Raw genomic sequence first — 27,837 nt, forward strand, 5'->3', positions numbered from 1 at the left:
ATGGGGGCCAAAACATACAGTTTACTGAGGAGTTTAGTAACACCTGAGAAGCCAGCCACCAAGTCATTCACTGACATTGTGGACATCTTACAAAAGCATCTAAATCCTAAACCATTAGTGATTGCTGAAAGATTCAGGTTTCACAGAAGAAATCAAAGTGAAAGTGAAAGTGTGTCTGAGTACATTGCTGCATTAAGAAAGTTATCTGAACACTGTGAGTTTGGAGCAGGGTTATCAGATGCCTTAAGAGACCGATTGGTTTGTGGGATGATAAGTACAAATACACAAAAGAAATTGCTGGCTGAGCCTAAACTGACCTTAGAGAGTGCACTATCCATAGCTATTTCAATGGAGACTGCAACCAGAGATGCATCAGAATTGCAACAGAAGGCTCCAGAATGTTCTACCACTCCAATTCATTGGAATCAGAGACAGCCCTGTGCCTGCTGTGGGAAGTCCTCACATGAAGCCAGTCAGTGCTGGTTTAAAGACAAAGTATGTCGAAATTGTAAGAAAAGAGGCCATATTGAAAGGACATGTCAGTCGGGGAAAACACCCAACCGCTCAAAAGCATATAAAGCCTCTGGGAGAAAATATACAACACCCCAGGTGCATAAGGTAACCGACAATGAATCCGACTCTACTGATAGTACTGGGACAGAAAAAGGCTTAGGCAGCCTAGATGTGCACTCTGTAACGTCAAAAGAGTGCCAAGTGATGTGGGTCACCTTAAAAGTAGCAGGTATTGACTTAAAAATGGAATTAGACACAGGCGCTGCTCTGTCAGTGATAAATGCAAAGGATTACAAACGCTTATTTGCTACAATTCCTTTAAAGAAAACATCAGTGAATCTCCGCACATACACGGGCGAACTGGTGTCTCCACTGGGAAAAATAAAGGTTTCTGTGACATACAAAGGCAATAATCATGAACTGTATTTATACGTACTTCCACAGGGTGGGCCGGCACTATTGGGTCGTGATTGGATAAGGAAAATTCAACTTGACTGGCATTCCATTCACACGTTACAGTCTACCACCTCCAATGTATCTAGCAGTGATGCAGCTACCAAAGGGCTCTCAAAACTGTTGGATGCTGTACAATCCATTTTCCAAGAAGGAATAGGCACATTAAAGGGCATCAAGGCGAATATAGAGGTGGATCCACAGGCAGTTCCAAAGTTTCATAAAGCTCGTACAGTACCATATGCTATTCGACCAAGGGTTGAGAAGGAATTACAGAGATTGGAAGACACTGGTATACTCTCCCCTGTGGAATGGAGTGAATGGGCTACGCCTATAGTTCCAGTAGTAAAGAAGGATGAAATGGGAAGTATCCGAATTTGTGGCGATTTCAAGATGACAATAAATCCAGTGCTACGAACCGTACAGTATCCTTTGCCCAAAATAGAGGACATCTTTGCATCCCTTTCAGGGGGTGACCGCTTTTCCAAAATTGATCTAGCTCAAGCGTACTTACAGATGGAAATTGAGGAAGCGTCCAAGAAATATCTTACCATCAACACACACAAAGGCTTATTACAATATAACCGTCTTGTGTTTGGACTATCTTCAGCCCCAGCACTATGGCAGAGATCAATGGATATAGTCCTACAAGGAATACCAGGAACACAATGTTACCTGGATGACATAATTGTAACAGGCAAAGATGACGTGGACCATCTAAATAATTTGGAGAAAGTGTTAAATCGACTACAGGAGTATGGACTCAGAGTAAATAAAAACAAATGTACATTTTTCCAAGAAAGCATTTCCTACTGTGGACATGTAATCGATAGAGAGGGTCTACACAAGTCGGCTGACAAAATTGAAGCAGTACTGCAAGCACCCCGGCCCCAGTCTGTGTCGCAGCTAAGATCTTACTTGGGTCTAGTCAATTATTATCACAAGTTCTTACCAGACATCTCCACAGTCCTACACCCACTAAATGCCTTATTACAGAAAAGTGCTCGTTGGAAGTGGACAAAAGACTGTGAGGAAGCTTTTGCAGAAACAAAAAGATTGATTACATCTGATAAAGTCCTTATTCATTTTGATCCAACACTGCCGATCAGACTGGCATGTGATGCCTCACCATATGGCATTGGAGCAGTGTTGTCACATCAACTAAGAGATGGAAGTGAGAAACCAATTGCATTCGCCTCACGGTCCTTGACTGCAGCAGAAAAGAATTATGCGCAAATTGATCGAGAGGCCTTAAGTCTAGTGTGGGGAGTGAAGAAATTTCATCAATTTTTATACGGACAAAGGTTCACATTAGTAACTGATCATCAACCATTGGTGTCAATTTTTAACCCCCAAAAGGGAGTTCCAGTCATGACTGCTGCTCGTCTTCAACGTTGGTCATTATTCCTGGGTGCACACTCATATGACATTGAGTTTAAAGGAACAAAACTACACGGCAACGCTGATGGTCTATCACGTTCTCCCTTGCCCCAAGGCAATGAAGCCAGTGACCAAGATGACCTGGACATTTATCACAATATGTTAATAGAACAGCTACCTATAACCAATGACATGATCAATCGGGAAACAAGGAAAGACCCAGTCTTATCTAAAGTAATGGAATTAACTCTCAAAGGTTGGCCTAAACATGGCAATGCTCAATATTACGGTTTTTCAGCCAGGAGGGATCAACTTTCTGTCTGTCAAGGAACTCTGTTGTGTGGTTCCAGAGTGGTAATACCGCCCAAACTGAGACAAAGAGTGTTGGAAAATTTACATGAGGGGCATCTGGGCACAGTAAAAATGAAGAGTCTTGCTAGAAGCTATGTGTGGTGGCCAGGAATCGATGGGCAAATCGAAACATTGACAAAAGGATGTGAAGGGTGTCAAGGAGTTCAAAATTCACCATCCACAGCCCCACTGCACCCCTGGGAATGGCCATCATCTCCATGGCAGCGGGTACATATCGACTTTGCTGGTCCATTCATGAATTGTATGTTTCTTATTGCAGTGGACGCTCATTCAAAATGGCCAGAGGTAATAAATATGAAATCCACTACGTCTTAGAAAACAATTGCTGTTCTGCGAACCATCTTTGCCAGAAATGGTCTACCAGAGCAAGTATGCAGCGACAATGGACCACAATTCGTGTCGCATGAATTCAAAAAGTTCATGCGAGATAATGGCATTAGACATTTCACATCAGCTCCACACCATCCAGCCACTAATGGTTTGGCTGAAAGATTTGTACAAACATTCAAAAAGGCTATCAAGTCCGCACACCAGGAACATCTGCCTTTACAACATAAGATTGACAACTTCCTTTTCATATATCGTAGAACTGAGCACTCTACTACTGGTCAACCGCCTGCTGTGCTGTTTATGCAGCGAAACTTGCCGTCTCAATGGGACTTGATAAAACCAGATGTGAGAAGAAAGGTACAAAACAAACAGTTTCAAACGGTTTACCAGAAACCTACACGATCCTTCGACATTGGCCAAGAGGTGCTTGTCCGTGACTACAGAGGAGACAAATGGCAACCGGGCATAGTTTCTTCAAAATCTGGCCCACTGATGTATGTGATTGAAGTTGGAGGGGAATTGTGGCGTCGACACATTGATCAAATAATTGAGGCCAGGAGGCAGATGACTTGTGAGTCGGAATCTGGACACAGCCAAGCTAGTGATGTAGGGGTTTATGTTTATCCCCATGGGCCTGGTACAGAGACTGTTCCTGACACTGAGGAAAATGTATACCCCTCTGGGTTGACTACAGAGACTGTTCCTATGCCTAGAATGGAGTCACCTGAACAAGAGGTTCCCCTAGTGACAACAACTGACCCTGAACCTTCTGGTGTGACTTCAGTGGAACAGACTGTCGCTAGGGAATTTAAACATCGTTACCCAGACAGAGTTCGTAAGGCACCCCAAAGGCTTGATTTGTAGCCTTCTGGGGTAACATATACCTTGTGTAGTGCTACATTTACAATTTGTCTGCTTGTATCTAAGTTGGGAGGAGTGTGGTGTATATAGTTCCTATTGCTGTGTAAGTATCCCGTGGAAGGATATAACAGATCTTAATTTCTTGTGTGTAAGTTGGCGTATGAATACCTGTAATGTATGTAGTTCCTGCCCTGCAGTTTATGAGTAAAGAAGCATGCTGAACTTCCTGTGTCCTCCTTCATGAAGGTTTGATATAAAATAAGTTACAGACTTAACATTCTACACCAGAGTTTGATTAGTTCCTAAATCACTTTACCTTTAATTGCACTGATGCATTTAACACAGAACTGAAAAAAATAGGCATGCGATCTATGCAAAAAATAAAAAAAATAAAAATAAAGTCTGTATAATGGGCCCGATTCAGACCTGTTTGCAGGAGGCCGATTATCGATGAACTACACATGCGTATTGGCCACAATGTGCGTGCGCAATGCCCGACTGTGATCAAGTCCTGCAACTTTTTCTCTTCGCTGGCCGTATGCACGGTGATTGACATGAAGTGGGCGGGTGGTGGTGGGATCCGGCCGTTTCCAAGTAAAACTCTGGGCATGCCGAAAAAAAAACCACAGGGAGTGACAGGGGAAACACAAGCATGCCTAGAGGAGGGTTTGTGGCGTCAGCAGCAGCCCGTATGGCCATGTTTTTCATCACAGCCGCTGAGTAAGTCCTGGTCTACGCTGCGCCTGAGATAACATCACCCCAGTGTAAAAATCATTAGCTGGTGAGTGAGCCTGTTACGAATAATTTTTTACATATTCGCACGGGTGTGAACAGATGTGACAAAACAAATGTGGAATGGCGTTCTGATTTAGGTATATTAGTGCAGCTGCTGGTACCAATAATAGAGGGAGGCCCCCTCCTAGTGATATGCAAGAGGAAGAGATTGGAAACCTGCGCTATCACCAAGGTAATGGATACAAGTATATGGTGTAAAGGAAATTTATTGAAAAAAATACACAATGAGTCTGGCAAGATGGGGGGTAGTTACAGTTACTGCACTGTAACCGTTGTAATGTCCAGAGCTCAGGGTACTCCCGCTTCACCCAGGTGGTGTCTGCGGTCTGTTCCCCCGAAGAAATAAGAATTGTAGTCCAGCACAATTGTCCAAACATGCACTTCAGTTCGTCCGTAGCACAATAGAGGTGGCATATTGGGCAATAAAGTCTCTGCGGGTCTAGGCAAGTGCTGCTGTGGCACCAGGGGCTGGCGTCCCTAGCACCCCCAGTGGTGCACTGACACACTTACCTGATACCTTCCGGCTTTAGGCCCTACAATCGTCCCTTGATGCGGCTCAAACGTACGTCCTGTGTGGATGTGTGCAACGTGCGGCATTGCTGGAATTTGCTGGATGTCCTTCCGTGTCTCTCCCACGCCGGTGGTACAGCACTCCCCGAAGCCGCTGGGAAACGTGCAGCGGGAGTGTCGTGTCGGCGGAAAGACACGCGCTCAACTCTCGTGTGAGAGGAGACTTGTGTTGAGAGGTGCTGGTGTAGCTCCAACGCGTATCGACCCTCTGGGTCTTCTTCAGGAAGACCATTGCTCACCATTGCTTCCTGAAGAAGACCCAGAGGGTCGATACGCGTTGGAGACCCGCAGAGACTTTATTGCCCAACACCCCCCCCCCCCCCACGCCACCTCTATTGTGCTACGGACGAACTGAAGTGCATGTTTGGACAATTGTGCTGGACTACAATTCTTATTTCTTCGGGGGAACAGACCGCAGACACCACCTGGGTAAAGCGGGAGTACCCTGAGCTCTGGACATTACTCCGGTTACAGTGCAGTAACTGTAACTACCCCCCATCTTGCCAGACTCATTGTGTATTTTTTTCAATAAATTTCCTTTACACCATATACTTGTATCCATTACCTTGGTGTTAGCGCAGGTTTCCAATCTCTTCCTCTTGGTGAACAGATGTGAACCTGTATACATCCATTCGCACAGCAAGCTCATTATTTTGCAAGGCGGGATTTCACTGGAGCGGGGCGGCGGCTTAACTGGTCGGTGCAAATTAGTGGCTGTGCGATCAGGTTTAAATCACGCCCAGTGTACCAAACCTTTATTTTGCAGATGTGTAACTATTACATGACCGGAATACAAAAAATGCATGTTTACAGTTTTTTTTTTTGCTCTTGTTACATAACTAGTCCTTAAATTCTGATCGTAATGCTCAGCTACCGTTTCAGCTGATTACCCTTCAAATTCTATTACAATTGGAAGCACTTGCATTGATTTTTGGAAGAGAGACAATGCTTTTAATCACTTTCAGGCATGTTAAAGCCTGTGGATAGCAAGTCCGTATGGAAGGTCTAGAACTGGGATTAGTTGCTAAAGAGGAGTTAATATATAATGTTCTGAAAAGCCAATCAACACTAGGCAAAAACGCTTCATTGTGTTAAAGAAATCATTGTTAATGAGATGCATTCTATATCCTGTAGGTACGTCAGTAATCCAGGTAACGGCGTCGGATGCAGATGACCCAACATATGGGAACAGTGCTAAGCTCGTGTACAGCATTCTTGAAGGACAACCATACTTTTCGGTGGAACCTCAAACAGGTAAAATAAAATCCCTTTATATTAGTATGTGAATGAATCGGGTTTACGTTGGAGTCAGTTTGTTACGGTTCAAAAATAAACAGGACCGATACAAGGTATTACGCCACCCTAGTAAAAACTTCAGCCTACTGCTGTGCTGTCACCACCACCCGCACACCAGTACCGACTTTCCAGGACCGCATGTGAAAGTGTAGAGGTGGCATCTTAGAAGTCCAGCACTATGCATAAAGCGTTATATTCAACAATGATGCCTAGACAGCTGCCGAATGGTAGAGCAAGCCTTGCAGAAAAAAAATCTGGTCTTGAAAAAGGTCTCTGTCTAGACCAAAACGTCAACCGTCTGTAGCACTATGGCCCTTATTCTGATCTGATCGCAGTACAAATTTGTTCTCAAAATGGGCAAAACCATGTGCACTGCAGGTGGGGCAGATGTAACATGTGCAGAGAGAGTGACATTTGGGTGGGGTATGTTGAAACTGAAATCTAACTTGCAGTGTAAAAAATAAAGCAGTCAGTATTTACCCTGCACAGAAAGAAAATAACTCACACAAATCTAACTCTCTCTATACATGTTACATCTGCCCCACCTGCAGTGCACATGGTTTAGAACAAAATTGTACTACGATCAGATCTGAATAAGGGCCTATGTACTTTACATAAATAAGTCTGGGGAGTACTCCTTTTTCTATTTGCCAATTGTGTATGAGTTCGATGGACTTTAGGATTTCGCACCCCAGCATTCAATCCTTTGAACACATCAGGAGAGCGCGGCTTCTGGCTGCTATTGGAATACACTGTATATAGATATACAGTATATACATATACAGTTTTTGTCAGAGAGGACATGGCTTGCAAAATACATTGTCTAAAACGGTACTTATGTAGTAACTGGGCTGCCGATTTTGAAATCGGGTCCATCGCATCGCATCGCACCCGACCAAATCGCATGCGATGCGATGCGATGCGATGCGATGGACCCGATTTTTCCATAGGATTCAATGTTAAAATGGACTGAGTCCATTTCAACATGGAATTCAATGGGAAAAGGGGTCCTTTTCATACCCCTACTATCCAAGTGGGCATGGAGTTGGATATAAACCTGTGGCGAGCGTAGCGAGCCACCGAGCCCGAAGCGTGGCGAGCGTAGCGAGCCCCGCGAGGGGACACAGAATACCGTCCCCTCGCGGGGCTCGCTTCGCTCGCCACGCTTCGGGCTCGGTGGCTCGCTACGCTCGCCACAGGTTTATATCCAACTCCATGCCCACTTGGATAGTAGGGGTATGAAAAGGACCCCTTTTTCCCATTGAATTCCATGTTAAAATGGACTCAGTCCATTTTAACATTGAATCCTATGGGAAAATCGGGTCATCGCATCGCATCGTATCGCATCGTATGCGATGCGATGCGATATCGCATCGCATCGCATCTGATTGTATGCCTTAACTTAAGGCATACAATCAAAAAATCGGCAGCCCAGATACTACATAAGTACCTCTAAAACTTTTGGATATTTCATGGGTGATACTTTCCCACAAGGGAGCTTTAATCTTTTTCAAAATGCCAACAGGAGCGTAATGGACAAACATCCAAAGATCTCTATAACCACATTCTCCAATAGGAACACATCATATTTGGGCTGACACATTCCCCACGGAGCATTTAATGCTGTCATTATAAGCTGTGAGCTGGAAAGCGCGGCTACCATCCAGCTGTGATAAAATGCTACAAATATTAAGGATGAGCACCTGGGAAGCTGGAACACGGAGAAGTGCCTGTGGGACACTGCCCAAGAGAACCCACAGAATGAATGCATCCTATTCTTCTCTTCCATAAATACAGTTCAGAAATATAAAGATACATTTTAGAAGTATTGTAATTCTTTGCAAACTACTGTAACGTAAGCAGCATGTTTGTGCTAGGCCAGTGGTTCCCAAACTTTTTTTGCATCACGGCACCCTAGGTTATCAGAATATTTGCCACGACACCCCAAGGTGCAAAGTTTGCTACCGAGAATTTCAGAAAACAATATTAAATTAAATATATTGAGCTTATGTGTCATTCTTAGGTCCAGTTATGTCGATTCAATTCTATTTATCCACATATTTTTAAAACTGGAAGCCATAATTTTGTCTAATACATTGACCATAAATAATTTGAATCGGTTCTGGACCACCAAACCGAGGCACCCCTGCAAGTGCTCCGAGGCACCCCAGGGAGCCTAGGCGCACAGTTTGGGAACCCCTGATCTAGGCTGTTGTGTTCTTATTACATTAAACACTAACTACTGTACAATGAAACCTACACTTTATGTATTTTGTAGTGGTGGATAATAATAATAATAATAATAATAATAATAATAATAATCAATCCCGTCAGACACATGTATTTCCATCCTTGGAAATATGCCGTTTACACGTAGAATAGATTGAATTTGATTTCAATCTTTTTAATTATTATCTTACAACTTTTTGAAACACTTCAAAAGTTGAAAAAGTTGTGGATTGGCAAATCCATATTTTTTTTATGCAAAAATGCCCGCTTATTCTCAGTATTGAGTATTGGAAATATTGGCCAGTATTGAATAACCCCCTAAAATATGCCTGCTGTGCATACAAGGTTAGGTGTAGAAATGGCTGATCTTTTTTTTTGGGAGAGGGAACCATTGTGGGAGACATGTACTGAGCCTTGGAATGTAATACAGTTGAGAGAGATAAAATGCCATCCAATCATCTCCTATCATGTTCTAGGCTTTTTGAAAAATGTCAGTTTGGAACTGATTGGCATTTACAATAAATATATATAATTAACTTACATGGATGCCTGGTAGGTACCACATCCTGTACGATTAGGCAGGGCAGCTGAGCGGTTTGCCGGGGCCCGGTAAACATTGGGGGGGGGGTGGCCTAATTATGGGAGGCATGGCCACCTCAGACTATTAGATCACGCCCCCAAAAATGTTTAAGGTGTGTGAAAAAAACACTCTAAAGTTGAGGGAGGAAGGTTATTGCCCACTCCCAACTCAGCAGCAGTAGGAAACCCCTGCAGCATGTGCTGTGCTGAAAGCAGGCTCAGCATGAGCTCTCACGTTGTCAGTGAGATGCTCATGCTGAGCCTGCTGTCAGAACAGCACATGCTGTAGGTGAGTGCTACTGCTGCTGCCAGGGAGGGATGGAGGGGGAAGGGGGGTCAGACCATGGATCCCACTGGGCCTTTCCAGCCAAAACTGGCCCAGGCAATTATTACCTGCTTCCCCCTTCTCTCGGCAGCCCTGCGTTTAGGGGGTGTAGACAAATGTGGTGGACAGAGCCAAGTGGATAATTCCACTTGACGGTAGTCATGTGACATGCATCATTTAAAATACTGATTGTTTGGATATATTGTGTTCAGGCTATGATATACCCCACCAGGAATGGATCGTTTAGAGTGTGCACTCAAAAGTACTAATTCTAATTTATATATTTATCCCAGGAATCATTAGAACGGCTCTTCCAAACATGGACAGAGAAGCCAAGGAGCAATACCACGTTGTGATCCAAGCAAAAGACATGGGGGGACATATGGGAGGACTCTCAGGGACAACCAAAGTGACAATAACTCTAACCGATGTCAACGACAACCCACCAAAGTTTCCTCAAAGTAAGTGGCTCTTCTTATGTTTAAAAGAACACATGTATTCACCATTGACAGCCAAGTTGCCATTCACAATATGGTTCTAAGTGGTAGAATACATCTGCACAGTTTCATATAAACAATGTATATCCACAGGTGCGTACCCCATGTCAGTATCAGAAGCATCAGTTCCAGGTGATGAGGTTGGACGACTAAAAGCCAAAGATCCCGACTTGGAAGAAAATGCCTCCATAAAGTACCGTATTCTAGATGGAGATGGGGCGGAAATATTTGAAATCACAACTGATTATCAGACTCAGGAGGGCGTCGTGAAACTGAGAAAGGTGAATTAATATGAAACGTTAAACCATATACACCAATAACTGAGGGGCAGATGTATTAATCCTGATAAAGTGATAAAGAGGAACGTGATAATGCGCCAAACAATCAGCTCTGTTTGAAAAATAACAGTTAGTAGCTGATTGGCTGGTGGGTTATCACCATCTCTCCTTATCACTTTTCCTGGCTTAATACATCTGCCCTATTATGTATCTTGGCGAGCTACTGTATAGTGCTTAGGATAGACACAGTTTGTATCAGGGATCTATATGGAAATATACTGCAGCATTTTCAAAGACAATATTCCATTTACTCATCTTGGTCCTGTTAGGGAGTTGCAAGCAATTTCAAATGCGGAAGGATTGTGCAATTGTATTAGCTATCAGTAGATTGTTGAAGGAGCCCTGGTCCGCCGCCACTCCCTAGTTACCTGTCAGTGGCAGCAGTCCCTTTCCCCAGCACATGCTGCTGTGGTTTTGGCTTCTGTGCATCCAGTGGGGCCAATGAGTAGCAGTGATCTCCTATGCCTGCATTAAGTGCGGAGAGGGAAAGTGATTGCACTTATCGCACCTTCATGGATCTGCCCCTGGCTGAAATGTGCACTGTGTCCTATTTGAGCATTCTCTTTAAGGTGCAAAAATATTTCCTGGGCCCCCCTCCACTGATCCATCACTAGTTCATAATATATCTCATGCTAGTGGGTGACAGAGAGAAGCAGTAGGTGACAGAGAGAGGCACAGAGTGACACGGATAGGTAACAGGGAGAGGCATTGGGTGGCAGAGAGAGGCACATGGTGACATGGAGAGGTAACAGGGAGAAGCAGTGGGTGACAGAGAGAGGCACAGAGTAACAGGGAGAGGCAGTGGGTGGCAGTACAATAACACTTTCCTGTTCTGTTTGGAGGCCAAGGGGGGTGTACCTTGGTAGGGGTGGGTGTTAGTGTGGTACTGCATAGATTCTAGGCTGCTTGTCCTCCGGGGAGGCCTTATGCCCTGTCCCAAGATGGCCACCAAGAACTTGCAAGGGCCATCTAATTTCTTTACTGTATAAGACTATGTAGTGATATGGTGGAGATAGTTGTCTCCAACTGTACTTTAGTTCTCTGAGAGACTTGGTTAACACCTGCCATAAAGCAGTATACACTCCCCCTCTGTTCCATTACCAGTGTACATGTAACAGTGAGTACGGCTGCACCTGCTATCTACCAATAAGCCATCACCACTGGTTAAGTAACTGGGCTGTCATCCATTTTCCCCACTGTTCCAATCAGTTTGGCATTTAGTCAAGCAGGCTCTAATAGCCTCAATAACAACAGAAGTGAGCTGCATTTAATTCACGTAGAATTCCCAACTCTGTGAGTTAGTAGATCTTCCTTATCAGTCTGGTTCAGATGGCAAACTAATGCGGCAGCACACACATAAGGTCGTCCTTGCCTCCAAGACCTAAGGGGCAGGTTTCTCAGGCAGTGGTGCCCACCCTGCTCCCTTCGCTGAGCCAGTCATATGACTTTGTTCAAAATGGCTGTCTGGTGGCCCAGGGAAAAAAAATCATTGCTGGTCTGGACAGCAATGGGCCACTTAGACTCCAGGGACCCGTTGCAATGCACCTGCTGCACCAATGGTAGTTGATCCTTTTTACAATACCTGGGCAGGGTCGGACTCTTCATGACCCCATTGATTGGTATCTCACCATTCACATTTAGAAGTAACATCACATGTGTTATTTGTGGGCGTGTATAGAGAGAGGCAGGCTTTTCAAAAGTTATAATATGCGGAGAGCCATCTGGCATCAGTTGAATCTCTTGCTCCAGGGATGGGGTTGGGGCAAATTAAGTTAATAGTGATTCAAGTGCAGAGCTGGAGGCAATAAGGTCACATAGAATAATCTCATAGGCAACAGTGTTATCACAGAGAAAACAGTCAACTTCCTGTGCTACTAGTGTCAGTGATTTCATGAGTTGCATGTGATGTCACTTGTTCCATAAACACTTTGCATATATGCTGGTTGCCCTTCAAAAGTTCAATTAAATCTGTCAACTATCACACATATTCCTTGGCTCTTATTAACGAATGGTAATAGTTCTCCTAATTGTACCCGGGCTTTTTGTGCCTTAATAGTTAAAACTCATTTCCTACAGTAAAATATGTTAATGACATCTCTTAGCTGTGCGACCTGCGGGCCATCGTTGTTCTGTGTAATATATCTTACTCTCTATTGCTTTAGACGGTGGATTATGAAACGAAGAAGTTCTACAGTATGAAAGTTGAGGCGGCCAATGTCCACATAGATTCCCGATACCTCAGTAGAGGTCCTTTCAAGGATACTGCAACTGTGAAGATCTCAATAGAAGATGCCGATGAACCACCGATATTTATGGAACCAAGTTATACTTTAGAAGTATATGAGAATATGCCGCCGGACACGATAGTCGGGAGAGTTCATGCTAGAGACCCTGATGCAGCCAGCACTGCTATAAGGTGCGGATACTCTTATTTTCTGTTATTTCAGATGTATTTATGCTAAAACACTATTTAGATGAAACATGTATATACCAAAAGATGTTTGCTGAGTTTATTGCTCTAGTGCAGATAATATGTAGAGGGGGAAAAATCATTTTAGTGAAAGCTGCTTTTTATTGCACCAAGGACGGAGCACTAGGTTTTCGATTGGAAGCTGTATACTCCTGCTGAAAATATCATCCAATCCAAGGGTCATATTATATTGTGTGTATACAGTGGCATAGCTAGAAATTTTTCTCCCCCCTGCCAAAAAAATAAAAAATTCCAGAGAAGGGGCAAGGCGATGGACTACGGGCGCCGCTGGCTGAGGGGAGCGCTCAGCGCTCACTGCTGCCTGGGTAGCCTGTCAGCTCAGCCAGTGGTGCCCACCACAGACACCAATGACCCTGCTCCCCCAAGCCACCATGGGGTCTGCCACACATGTATCTACGCCACTCTTATCTACAGCAACAGCATATTGTAGATAGGGTGGAGAGCAGGCAGTGGCTCGATATTACTTAGCCCCACCTCCTCGTTCCAAAGTTACATGATTTGCAGGTCTATCAGGAGGGGACAAGGGACAAAATTAAGCAATTCTAAATGAATTTTGTCATATTGACTATGCCCTCTCCCCATTGACCTGCGTATTATGACCATTTTGCTGCAAGGGGGCGTGGCTTAGTAATACCACGCCTGGACTTTCTTCTCTGTTGGGGGTGCTGAGGGAAGGTTTCAGGTACTAAGGAACCCCCCCCATATGTTCTACTGTCATTCCCCAGCTCAGTACCTTGGCAGATGTTGGGAAGGTTTTTGGGAATTATCTTCTGTCAATCATATTCGTGAGCAAAGACTAGGGCCCGGTTTAATTGCAGCATTGAATCATTAAAACAGTGGCAACCATGAATAAATAACACATGCACCCAGACAACAGCACGATGCTGCTGAAGAAAATCTTCTGTCTCCGAAGCCAATGTATTTTGCACGGTACTTAAATCTTAAACCGCTTAGTAAATGTAAACACTCAGTCACAAGATTGTTAAGCTGGTATCATTTAGTTAGAGCTTACAATGAAAATGAAAGGCACTTAATGTCCCATTGAGATTATACAGGACTGCCAACATGAACTGCATTACATCTTTCAAATTGATGCAGTTAACCTTACGTCTGACACACTAGACAGAGTGACGGGGTTATAGATTAGCGAACCCAACTCCCGTTTCATTAATGGATTCCTTGGTGAATATGGAGTTTATTTGGCTGTCCGGTATTGATAATCAGGAGCAGAGGTTGATTATCCAATTACATGTATTGACGCGCAAACAACCCGCATGCGTGGTGTTTATAAAAATCATTAAAAACACATCAGATGGAATATATTAACAGCCACTAGTCCAAATAATGCTTTGGTACACATAGAGGGAACCATTATCACATGGGGGTATGTTCATTGTTCCTTCACGTCTAGAAAAGTAGGTGAAAATAAGCATTTCTACCTAGCTTTAACCATTATAAAGGCAGCATCGGAGATATCTTGGATATTTTCTGCTTACCATTTAGTCCTGATCTGGGCTGCTGTTTCTACTGTATGGGGACCAAACTTACTCAAATTCTACTTTGTTAGGGTGTGACAGCGGGAACCTTTGCCCTTGTTAAATGGCGTTTGCACCCAGATCCCTGCTCCTTCTAATAGGAAGAAGTACCTGGGTTGCAAAAAGGGATCTTCACCCTATCTGCCTTCTTCTGCCGGACGCCAAATTCTTTGTGCACATGTGTGAACACAAGTCAAACACAACAGTTTTCATAGTTCAACGGGCTTACTCCCAGCAAGTTGGGTGCTTAAGTAATCAGGGGCCACACGGTCCGTAATAATGTATAGGCCACATAATGTGGTTGATACAGAATTGAATGTAAATCAGTTTTGGCAATGGAACTTGAGTGTATGCATTTAAGAGGTGAAGGTGTGTAACTGGGTGATATTTGCAAATACAGTACACAACATTTCTCCAGGATGTGTTGGTGTATGTGAATTATTAGATGACTCTCTTGCACTAGATGGGACTGGTATGAAGGCACTGGATGTAAATGAGAGATGGAGTCCAAAAATAACATGCTCCCTTCTTTTCATCCTTTGGGGGCAGGGCCATCTTAACAACAGTGTGGGCCCCTGGGCAAAGCACAATTTCCTTTTCCCACTTGCCTAGGAAGATATTTGCATAGGTGGGGGCACAAGACGCCCCCACAGCTGTGCCCCGCACCTGCAAATAAAAACAATCATTAAATGTAAAAACTTTAGGATGTAGAATGAATTTTAATAAATTAATTGATTAGGAATCTTTGAAAGGGTTCTTGTGCTTCCATGTCCATAAAGTAAGTAACAGCTTCAATCCCCTGATCATGTTTAATTGAGGTGTATAACGCCTCGACATCGAGAGATACCAGATATTGGTTATTGTCCAGACATATATCATGAAGTCTCCGTAATCCCCTCATAGGGGTGGGGGGTGCTATCAGCAGCAGCTTTGATGTCCCACGGATGGCAGGGGGTGCTCTATCTTCCACTCAACATGTAGGACCTGGAGTAGTAACTTCTGCTAATTACTCCTTCACTGCACAGGTGTTGGAAGGGAGAACACTAACGTGTGGAAGGGGGCACTAAATGACTTCCAGGGAGGTAGGGGGTGTTCTATATGCAGGGGAGGGTTGGATAATGGAGTGGGCTTAATATTCATCATTTTCCTGTGGAAGGGCAGCCTGTTTGACTGCAGATATTGCCATTATCTGGAAATAGAGTCCCACCTTTCAGGAGGTGCTGGGGTCTTGGGGATCAGAGATCAGGAGCCAGAGCAATCCATTGACAAAAATATAAAACTGTACACCAGATGTTTGGAGCTGGAGCAGGGACCGGCTGCTGGAAGGCTGATATCTCTGGTTCTGGGCATGATAGAGACAAGCCGCTAGTGTCGACAGAAAGGGGAGGGTCCCAGCTTTTGGAGTATACTCTCAGAAAAACTCTAAGTCAGAGAGAACTTGAGAAATATGACTGGGAAATGCAATTAACAGGTTGAATGTGGACTGCTGATTTGATGTTGGATACCTCCAGTTTCCCAGGGCCGATTTTCTAAATCCTAGTATCCCTGGAAAAAGGGGATCCTCAGATATCAGCATAGGGCCCTAATACACCCGGGGCCCCTGGGCAAGTGACCATTAAGCCCATACGAAAAGACGGCCCTGTTTGGGGGCCGAAACAAAGTGCCACAGGATAATTTGATCATAATGTCTACCACATGTTTATGTGATGAAAGTTTATATATTAGTTTATATATTAGCTACAAATATACATATATTTTTATTTGCAGGATTAGGATCGTTTAGTTGACCATGTCTAGGTCGACAAGCATTGGGTCGACATGCAGCAAGGTCGACCTTGGTCAAGGTCGACATGGCACTAGCACTAGCGTTAGGTCGACTGGGGCTAGGTCGACAGTCAAAAGGTCGACATTGGGTTTTTCACAGTTTTTTTTACCCCAATGTCGACACAGTCTACATGGACACAGTTTGAAGTGCAACGCATCCCCTCGCATCGCTCGCTTCGCTCACAATGCTTCAGGCACACTATTTTATTCTCCCACCACGCCCTAGTGGATGGTAGGGCATGAAATACCGCCTGTCTGCACATGTCGGCTCAAAAAACAGTGAAAACCCCATGTCAACCTTTAGCCCATGTCGACCTAACGCCAGTGTCAACCTAATGTCATGTCGACCTAGGTCCATGTTGACCTTGACCCATGTCAACCTTGCTGCATGTCGACCGAGTGGTGTCGACCCAATGCTTGTTGACCTAGTTACTGTAGACCTAATGACCATATCCCGTATTTGAACAGGTAACATGCAGTTAATTCGTTTCCTTATGCTTCAATGACCACATACATATATGTAATAGGCGTGGAGAGCTCCTGGGGTTCAATGAATCATTTATTTTGTACAAAGTTTAGGGTAGCCAAGTCTAACAACACAATATATTTAGGAATCATCAAAATAATAATTATAATATTTTTACTAGTTGTCTTTCTTCCTGTGCCATGTATGTAAAATGCAGTAAATACCGGCTTGTTCTATGGATGGAATATTGTACAATTCAGTGTGGAGCACAAGTAGTTAAAAAAAGAATTATCCTCAGTTAAACCGCCACATATCAAAATTGTCTGGTCATGAAGCCATAAATCCATAGACTTCAATAGTATCTGACAGTGCTTTAGTATCAGAGAAATATCAAGAGCTAGATTTCAAACTTTCAAAAGTTCTTTTTTGCTTTCTAGACAGAAGAAGTACAATATGCGGAAAGATATAGGTAAAGGGAAGAAAATCAAAAAGCAAGGTCTACGGAACATAATATTGTCCCTCACTTATATTCACCCTGCTGTGAATAGCGCTCAATTGGAGTGTGAAATAGGGATCACTAATCCCTAAATGAGAACAGTAAAGAACGGGTCAGGAGTCTTCTCTAGAATGCTTACGAAGGACCACAATTTGCCGTTGGTACCAGAGGTCTATATAAAGCTTTGTTCGTTTATAAACTGGAAATTTATTTTCATTTTTTTCTTAAATATATCAAATAGAATTCATATGAGTGAAGATTCCTTGCACCTTTCTCATAAATTTGCATATCTGAATGAAGACGATAGTTGTATATCCTTACGCAGAGCCTGATTAAAGGTTACAGGTGCCCTAGGCTAATAATACACATGTAGCTCCCCTTGTAATGCTGCTAAGCACACGTGTAGCATACCTTCCAACTTTTTGTCCTGATGGATCGGGACAGGCGCACGTGTAAGCCGCGTTCGCTTCCGAAAAGGGGGCATGGCCTATGAAAAGAGGGCGTGACCTCACGGGATGACACGTCCTAAGGCCGCGCCCCGTTTTTCACCACGCTGTGCCACTGAATAGACGCTGTGGGCATGCGTACAGCGTCTATTCTCTTCAGGTTGTGGGAGACTCAAAACTGCCCCCCACGTGGGAAAAGAAAGAGGGTGATGCGCGCTCTACCTCGGTTGCCGGCTGCTAAGTCTGGTATGTCCAAACCCAGGGTAAACTATAAACAGGAGATGACCAGCGCTCAGGCTTTAAAATTTTGTCAGCAGCTTGCTGATGGGGTGATGTAGGTTGATGTGACCAGTGGAGACTGGGTGTATTTTGTAACATGGACAATGTGACAAAAATGTTATAAGATAAAGGTGTTTATTATACTAAATAACATGGGTGTATTAATGACATACAAGCATGTGGGGTATAAACAGAGGGGAAGGGGGCCCTCTTGGAGGGATGCAGGAGGGCTGGTGGTGGCTGAAATAGCCTTAGTCCAAAGTCACGGAGGGGGGCTGGAATCAGAACACACACTGCTTTACCTCCTGCGGTGACCGCAGTCCGTGTGCTCTGGGGAGAATGTTGCTGTGGGGATAAACAGTGAACAGTTCTCAGCTCTGCTGTTGCTGGATGGTAGAGTACTTCCACACAGGTTCAGGATAAGTGTCCATGTGTCGCTCAGAATAAGAGCGTCCTCTTTGAGTTTCCCAGCGGTGCACCTAACACTTACCTGATACCCGCTGATGTCCTCAGTCCTTCCGTCCCACGTCGCGTTGCTGGTGCTGAACTGTATCCTGCTGGTGTCTGCACAGCCGTGCAGATCACCAGTGTAGAAACCGCGTCGCTTCAACAGAGACAAAGTACTTTCGGGTCCCACTGGCTTGCGTTCGCCGGGTGCTTGGAGTCCCTGGAGTAACACGGGCTGCACTCCCGGTGGGGAGGAGACTTCTGGAGACTGCTGGGTGTAGTACGGTGCTGGGGTCTTTTTCAAGGATGCCTGTTCTGTACTGATGTATTGCCCTATAAAGGGTGTCCACGGGGCATGCCCCTTGGAGGAGGGCGTCCATTGGTCCGAGTAGCTGTCCATCAGAGGATGGGTCCTGTTTGTTGATAGTGATAGGCGGAAAGGTGAATGCCCATGGTGTGCAGAGATCATGTTGGTCTATTTCGCACTGAGTTAGGATTGCTGAGTGATATGGTGGCTCCATGTATTCATTACAAGTGGGGAGTGGTTGACGGAACTGTTCCAAAACTACAGACTACAACATACAATCGGAAGAACTGATGTGTTGCCCTATAAAGGGCAGAGGAAGGGGGCCTAATCGAAAACTTGCACTTGCCCCCCCCCCCCCCCCTCCTTTTTTAAAGCACCTTTAGTTCCTTTGTACCCTGTAGGCAAGTCGAACCCTCCTTATACAGCACAATTAGCTACCAACCCACCAAAAGCCCAAATAGCAAAACAGTATTAGGTCAAATGTTTGAATGTAAACTGAATATATTTAATTTAATGACTCTTTTTTTTGTTATTTATTAGATTACTTCCTCTTACTGTCTTCAGCAGTGTATTATGTCACAATCAAATTAATAAAAAAAAAAAATGTTCCAGAAGATATATTTTGATTTGCTATCCCGATCCAACTCTTGCCACCCCAGACTGCAGCAGCCTCTATCTTTATCTCCTCTGTCACTGGATGTCAGCGCCTTAGGGTTTGATGCTGGCCTAGCTATTGTTCATCTGTCCTAATGCTAGTGGTGATTGCCAGGGATGATTGAGCCAGGGACAGAGGCACCTGTAAGAGAAGATAAGCTCTGGATATTGTGCTGAATACTGAGCTTTATCGTCCCGTTAAATATTACTGTGGACAAAAATCTGATTGAATTTACCTTTTAGTTAATATATAGCGATCAGTCATCATGGCCAGTATCATTATTATTATTTTTTTTATTTTTGAATTTCGGTTTGTTTTGTTTTTTTTGTCCTGAGAAATTTCAGTTCATTCCCAGTTTTAACTGAAATGTGAGCGTGTCAGTAACAAATCTCCCCAGCCTGTTGGCTGCGTCTTCTGCAGATGTAAACAGCCCCTTATTAATGTTTTCATTTACTCACCAGCTAATAAATGACCGAGTCCCACGCCATGGCCATAAAACGAATTTCAGCAAGAAGGTCTTCTATATATTTTGCTGACACTCCAATGCCTAGGAGATATTTTTTTCCCTTGTGTTCTACTTTACGTATTCAGGACACTATTTCCATTGCCTATAGCTCAGTCGTATTCTCACTGTGCTTAATATTGCTGAAACACATTAGAATTATAAAGTACTGCATCAGGGTACTAGAGACTTCCAAAACTTTACTCACTTATAAATGCATATAAGGCCTGGTGCTAGCACAGCCACTAAGCCGCTCAGAGACACTAATACATATTTACAAAAGAATACTTGCCCTTGGCGGTTTAATGATGTTTTCCACCTTCAGATAGTTCAACTTCTGGTTTCCTCTCCATATACAGTATCAATTTTTTATATTACATTGAGCACCTTTCAGCAGGTTTGGCCTTGTGTCTATAACTTCAGGATGTTCTATGATCCACCTCAGTTGCCATATCTAAGGACAAGCATAGGTGACATCTCAGTTATCTGATTTTAAGGGGTCTATTCAGGGTTAAGGGGAGGTGTGAAGTCTTCACCTGTGCCCCCTCCTCTTTACCCAGCAGCACAGTAGACTCTGGCCGGGATGTACTAAATGAAAAATGCGATAAACCCTGTCTTCGGGGGTTTTACCACATTTTATAATGTAATAACGGCTGCAGCGTTTTTGCTGCATAGAAGCCTAAGGGTTTCTTAACGCCACCGCCAATGCAGACCGCACCCCCGTCCACACCTTCCCCTCCCCCTGGAAAACACAACTGGAGGTCCTTCCAGCTTCAGGGGGGATGAGGAGGGTAAAGGGCTTCTACTTCCCATCCAAAGAGTGCCCGGGGATGTAACGGAGACCCCGCACACCACATCACAGGTATCGTGGGGGCCTCCTTCACAGCACTGCGATGTTGATCGCATATGTTAGCACATATGTGATCAAAATTGGTGGGATGGATGGCGAGGGGCGACAATGTATTTGAAGTGCTCAGAGGTGGAACTACCATTGGTGCAGCAGGAGTGGTGCACCAGGGCCCCTGAGGACTAAGGGGCCCACTGCTACCCCTGTCACCCTCTTCCTGTAACCCACTGTTTTCACTTTCACACTGTGCCTCACCCTGCCTCTCCCTGTCAACTACTGCCGTGTTGCAGATTGTGAACTTGGGTTTTAGGAATTATATTTCCATTTATAACCTTCCACAAGTTCTGCCACTGGCTGTGCCCAGGGCCGCCAAGAGAAATCCTGGGCCCCGGTACAAAAACTTCCTGGGGCCCCCACAGACAGAGCTCCCTGCACACTCTGTGGACCCGTTGTTACGCCACTGCTTCCAAGGTGGATACAGGGACAAAAATTTACACTGTAATGCCTATTACACATGTCACACACCCATTACATATTATACCACATGCCATAATACTCATTACACGTTATGCCACACACCGTAATACCTATTACATATTTTACCACATGCCATAATACCCATTACATGTTGTTCCACACACCGTAATGTTGATTGCATATTAGGGGTTAACATGCTCTTTGCCATGGGTTTAACCTGCTCTGCCATGGGTAACATGCTTTGACAGGGGTTAACACGCTCGTTGCCATGGAGTTACAGTACATGCTCTGCCAGGGGTTACATGCTGACTTCCAGAGTTGGATCTCAGCCCCAGCACCATGGAGGGAGGCAGTAGACACAGAGCAACCAGCCACCCACCTTCCACCTTGGAACACAGTGACCTGGACATGGGTGGGGAACCTGGTCTGTGACTGCTGGGCTGGAGACATGGCACCTGCTGCTGCTGGTGGCGGCTGGGATGGGAATGTGGGGAGCGTTGTGGGCTGGAATCTGTGGAGTGGGTGGTGCTCCCACGGGAGGTGGCCTCTCTCTGACTCAGTTCCTCCCGGCACCCATGGACTACCTACCCTAAGTATCCTCCTGTCACTGAGCCATGGTAAACTGCCAAGTCACGTGGCTGGCTCTCAGCAGGCCCTGGAGTCAGAGGACGGAACAAAGCTCAGAAGGACCTCTGTGATGCTGCTGCCCCCACGCCGGCCCACATCCGCCCACATCCGCACTCCCAATGCCACTGCTGAACAGCATTCTGACCCAGGCGCACTCGCCACAAAATAAAAAAAACTGTGTGTCCAGACCAGGGCCCCCATGACAGGCCCGGGCCCGGGTAAACTGTACCTGCTCCCCCCCCTCTCGGCACCCCTGGCTGTGCCTTTATAGTGTGCATGGGCAAGTCTTTGGGGCATTGTGGCCATATTCCAGTGGAAGAGGATGCACCTCCTTTGTAGTACCTCCAAAACTGGTTCTCCAGTGGGTGGGCGAGGTATCACTTTTTCTCTTTGACTTGTTCTTTATAGCGGGGGACAAAAGGGGATCATCAATGAAAATCTCAGGAGAAAGAGCATCAAATACAATAGCTGTTAATAGGCTAGTGTGCACTATTTCATATTTGGCATTACGTTGTTATTTTTCTGCATTAATAGCAAGGAAAGCAGATCCTGATGTAGCAAATGTTCCCAACATGCAGACATGAATAAATGATGAAGCTAAATTTCCTTTTAAAAGTTGTTTGATAGATTCCATTAATATTCTGATTTTGCCATGCGTGCTGCTGGGAAACTACTCTCAAATGAATCTTTAATATCTAACACTTGAGCATCAGCCTGCTTAGTAATTTTCTTGTCTAATTACTCTGCGACCATCCTCTTTAGGTATCTAATCGATCGGAACACTGACCTTGACAGATTTTTCGACATCCAAGATGATGGTGTCATCAAAACCACAAAGCCTTTGGATAGAGAAGAAATCGCTTGGCACAACATCTCTGTGATAGCAACTGAAGCCTGTAAGTATTCCCTGGATGGAGTGAATTTATTATCTAAGTCCCTTTTCAGAAGGCGATGGAAAGTGTGTAGTTATATAGCCCAGTGCTTTCTGTATTCAAACTCTGAGAATAAATCACTCACAAGTGACAACTGAATTTATTAGCTTTAACTGATCTGCTAAACACTCTGAGTGTGTTTGATTAAGAAAATAATAAGTTGTTGGATGACACAAGACTCATTATATCCCGCATTGATTATTGCAATAGTCTCCTAACTGGTCTTCCCAAGAACAGACTCTCACCACTGCAATCCGTTCTAAATGCTGCTGCTAGGCTGATCTTCCTAGCAAGATATTCATCATCTGCTGATCTGCTCTGCCAGTCCCTCCATTGGTTGCCTGTATCTCACCATATTCAATATAAAACACTTCTACTCGCATATAAAGCTATTAACCATACTGCACCAGCTTATATCTCTTTACTTATCACAAAATATCTCCCATCTCAACCACTCCGCTCTGCACAAGATCTGCGTCTCTCATTTGAGCGGATCATTAGCTCCCATTTACTATTACAGGACTTTCATCGGGCTGCTCCCATCCTATGCAATGCCCTTCCACGCACAATAAGACTCTCCACTAGTCTCCAAACTTTCAAGTGTTCCCTGAAAACGCACCTCTTCAGGCAAGCCTGTCATATTTAAGTTCTACGCGCATAACCTTCTGAGGCACTTATGTATTATATAGCTTCCCTTTTGGACCTTTTGAATCTGCTGCGCTATATAAGACACTGTAACGGAATCTGCTGCGCTATATAAGACACTGTAACGGAATCTGCTGCGCTATATAAGACACTATAACGGAATCTGCTGCGCTATATAAGACACTGTAACAGAATCTGCTGCGCTATATAAGACGCTGTAACGGAATCTGCTACTCTATATAAGACACTGTAACGGAATCTGCTGTGCTATATAAGACGCTGTAACGGAATCTGCTGCGCTATATAAGACGCTGTAACGGAATCTGCTGCACTATATAAGACGCTGTAACGGAATCTGTTGCACTATATAAGAAACTGTGAATAAATAAATAACTAGACATAATTTGCCTTTAATTAATGATAGTGTCATGACTCCATTTTGGAGTACATTCAATCGAATTGGTACCAACCCTTATTTTAGTAACTTTCAAGGCCATTTGTTAGAGTAGGATATACAGTAGGGCTAAGAGGGGGAAGTGGAGCAGGTTCTAATTACCCAGGCTAGACTGCTGGAACAGACCAGCAGGGCCCCCTTCCGCTGCCCAACTCCTGAGTACATATATACTTAATGTCAGCAACATTTTCCCTGTGATATCTTTGGGATGATAGCACCCCCCCACACATTGAACGGAAAACTCTGGGACTGTACCAGTCTCTAGTCACATGTGCCATCTTCCCAAATTTCACCGGCAAGATGCTGCCAGTAGAGGAGGAGGGACCTATTTCCTACAAGCACAGTAGGAAGTGGGTGCAATCCCCCATGCCCTTCTGCCCCTCCCATGAATTGCTCTGGGTCACGCTACATTGTATTATTTTTAGGGGATGTGGACATGACCATTTTTAGGTCACCCCTATTCATATAAAAAACAATAATAATAAATAATAATAATAATAATAATAATAAACAACAATAATAATAATAATAACAACACCCCCATCCAATAAAAAACATCAAACTATTTAGAAGCTTTCTCCAATTTTTTTAAAATTTAGCTTAACTTAAAATAAGAGATAAAAACATTCAAAACATGGAAACTTTACATTTATACATTATGTGCATCTTTGATTTATACAAATAAACTACGTGGATAGAATTTTAATAAACATGCTATGTCAATTTCTTGTTAAAGATTAATTCTAGTTTATATTGTATACAAACGACTTGCATAGGCCATAATTATAAGCTTTGGTAATAAAGCAGCCCCTTGGATTATTTACTTTTTATTAAGATATATTTTATATTAAGACTAGAAGGACACCCGGTTTATTGAGAATCCATAACAAACCTTATTATTATTGATTGATCCCAAACCTACATCGTTTGTCTAGTGGCATTAGTGTGAGAAATACATCTGCGTACACTATGCTGCAGTAAAACCAGTAACCAATAACACCTTACAAACATCAAAACATAGATTTGTGACTAAAGATAAGAACAACTTGGCCCATCTAGTCTGCCCTTTCCATTGAGGTATCATTGGTGACCTGATTTATCTTGTCCCCTCTTTCAGGTAGAATGTTTCTATGTCACAATACGATTTGTTTCCTGTTATTTGAAACTAATACAAATATTCTGCTGTTTACAGCTCATAATAGTTATGCGAATTCAGTTCCTGTGTCGATTAAAGTTTTGGACAGGAATGACAACGCTCCAGAATTTCCTAAACCCTATGAGGCATTTTTATGTGAAAATGCGCAAACAAACAAGGTATTTGGTATATTTATTTTAATGAGGTTCTATTAAATACATAATTCTGCAAACTGTGAAAAAGTGAAAACCTAACTTAAAACATGTACATAAATGTAAAACCTGAGTAGGTAAATACAGGGCATCTGTGTAGGTAATTGCAGGGCAACTGTGTAGGTAATTGCAGGGCAACTGTGTAGGTAATTGCAGAGCAACTGTGTAGGTAATTGCAGGGCAACTGTTTAGTTACATGCAGGGCAACTGTGTAGGTAAATGCAATGCAACTGTGTAGGTACATGCAGAGCAACTGTGTAGGTACATGCAGGGCAACTGTGTAGGTAAATGCAGGTCAAGTGTGTAGGGCAGCTGTGTAGGTAATTGCAGGGCAGCTGTGTAGGTAATTGCAGGGCAGCTGTGTAGGTAAGTGCAGGGCAGCTGTCTAGGTAGGTGCAGGGCAACTGTATATGTAAGTGCAGGGCAACTGTGTAGGTAAGTGCAGGGCAACTGTGAAGGTAAGTGCAGGGCAGCTGTGTAGGTAAATGCAGGGCAGCTGTGTAGGTAAATGCAGGGCAGCTGTGTAGGTAGGTGCAGGGCAACTGTGTAGGTAAGTGCAGGGCAACTGTGTAGGTAATTGCAGGGCAACTGTAGGTAAGTGCAGGGTAACTGTGTAGGTAAGTGCAGGGCAGCTTTGTAGGTAAATGCAGGGCAGCTGTTTAGGTAGGTTTAGGGCAACGGTGTAGGTAAGTGCAGGGCAACTGTGTAGGTAATTGCAGTGTAACTGTGTAGGTAGGTGCAGGGCAACTGTGTAGGTAAGTGCAGGGCAGCTGTGTAGGTAAGTGCAGTGCAACTGTGTAGGTAAGTGCAGGGCAACTGTGTAGGTAATTGCAAGATAACGGTGTAGGTAAGTGCAGGTCAACTGTGTAGGGCAGCTGTGTAGGTAAGTGCAGGGCAGCTGTGTAGGTAGCTGCAGGGCAACTGTGTATGTAAGTGCTTGGCAACTGTGTAGGTAAGTGCAGGGCAGTGGTGTAGGTAAGTGCAGGGCAGCAGTGTAGGTAAATGCAGGGAAGCGGTGTAGGTAAATGCAGGGCAACTGTGTAGGTAACTGCAGGATAACTGTGTACGTAATTGCAGGGTAACTGTTGGTAAGTGCAGGACAACTGTGTAGGTAAGTGCAGGGCAGCTGTGTAGGCAAATGCAGGGCAACTGTGTAGGCAAATGCAAATATCATGGCCACATCATTCTTCCAAAAGGCCCCCAAAGACCCATTTAAATTCTGTATCAATGCAATACACCAATACACCAGAAAACAGGACATGCCTGTCAACTTTTCTAATGCTGGACCATGCTGGTCATGGGTAGGTTAGAGCCCTGAATTCAGGACTGTCGGAATCTATAACATATCTTTAAATGATGTACACAATAAAGATATCATTAACGATATTATCGTGCATATCATCTAGTGTGTAAGCACTATATCGTCAAAGACTGCATTTTCAGCAAGCGACGGCTGACGCCTCTGTATAACAGTGTATACAAAGGGATGTCATTTTGTTTTACGGCAGAACATCTGCGTATTGAACATCAAAAAAAATGTAGTCATTGCTTTTTAGATGTTAAATACATATTTCATTTTTCATGTCTAATATTCTTCATTTCCTTTTCTTTAGAAATTTTTCACAGTAACGGCTGTAGATAAAGATGACACTGCAAATGGACTTCGATTTTACTTCAGTTTTCCACCAGAATTTATACATTCGAATGCAAATTTTACCATAAGAGACCAGAGAGGTTTGTATTGTATTAGTGTATCATTTGATCTAGCAGATCCTGGGGCAGCTTTAGCTAATGCCGTTTTCATAGTGGGCCCTTTCACGTGTCCATACGTGCGCGTGCCTCAATTTTCTAAATACACATGATGTATGCATACCTCCCAACAATCCCAATTACCGCGGGAATGTCCCAGTTTTCGGGCACATTTCCGCTTCCCTCCCGCGGCCGACAGTGTCCTACGGCGAAGGGGGGGGGGGGCTGTTGGGATCCCCCCTGTCGGCTGCTGAGCCGACAGGGGGGACAGCATCTATTCCCCCAGCCAGGGGGCTGGGGGCATGGCTAGAGGCTCACAGAGCCTCTGGGTCATGCCCCCATATCGGTAAAACAGGGGCGTGGCCTCATGGGGAGCCGTGAGTATAGGCCACACCCTATTTAATTAGGCCACGCCCCTGGCATTTTCAACGTGCCTACGATGCGCATCTTTCTGTCCCTCCTCCATCTCCCTAGAAGTTAGGAGGTATGTGTATGTGTGAGCGGGGTAAGAGTGCATTTGTAAAGTTGTATATACATTATAAATCCATAATAACATGTTTTATAAGGAAGCATCTTTACAGATGTATCCTCACACACAATCTGTTTGCCATGGCCGCATGCACCCGGCATACGCACAACATCGGTCACACGGGGGATGCGAACGAATTAGAATAACCCCACAGAGCTAAAGATCACAGCTTTTATTTATTGAATCAAATGGGTCAAGCAATTGGGAGGTAAAGAAATCATTGAGTTCACCAACCAATAAAAGC

At 44.1% G+C, this 27,837-nt stretch overlaps 1 protein-coding gene across 1 annotated transcript in view; it reads left to right on the forward strand.

The window, feature by feature from the left end:
* CDH11 (cadherin 11) overlaps window positions 1–27,837 on the forward strand; it is a 131,079-nt gene that overhangs the window by 98,332 nt on the left and 4,910 nt on the right. Inside the window, exons 4-10 of the mRNA XM_083164122.1 lie at window positions 6,409–6,528; window positions 9,997–10,164; window positions 10,294–10,481; window positions 12,701–12,954; window positions 22,700–22,833; window positions 25,161–25,282; window positions 26,929–27,049. Coding sequence (XP_083020248.1) covers window positions 6,409–6,528; window positions 9,997–10,164; window positions 10,294–10,481; window positions 12,701–12,954; window positions 22,700–22,833; window positions 25,161–25,282; window positions 26,929–27,049 — 1,107 coding nt within the window. The remainder of the gene's footprint in view (window positions 1–6,408; window positions 6,529–9,996; window positions 10,165–10,293; window positions 10,482–12,700; window positions 12,955–22,699; window positions 22,834–25,160; window positions 25,283–26,928; window positions 27,050–27,837) is intronic.

Source organism: Crinia signifera, chromosome 11 (assembly GCF_055691185.1).
Source record: "Crinia signifera chromosome 11, ASM5569118v1, whole genome shotgun sequence".
NCBI lineage: Eukaryota > Metazoa > Chordata > Amphibia > Anura > Myobatrachidae > Crinia > Crinia signifera.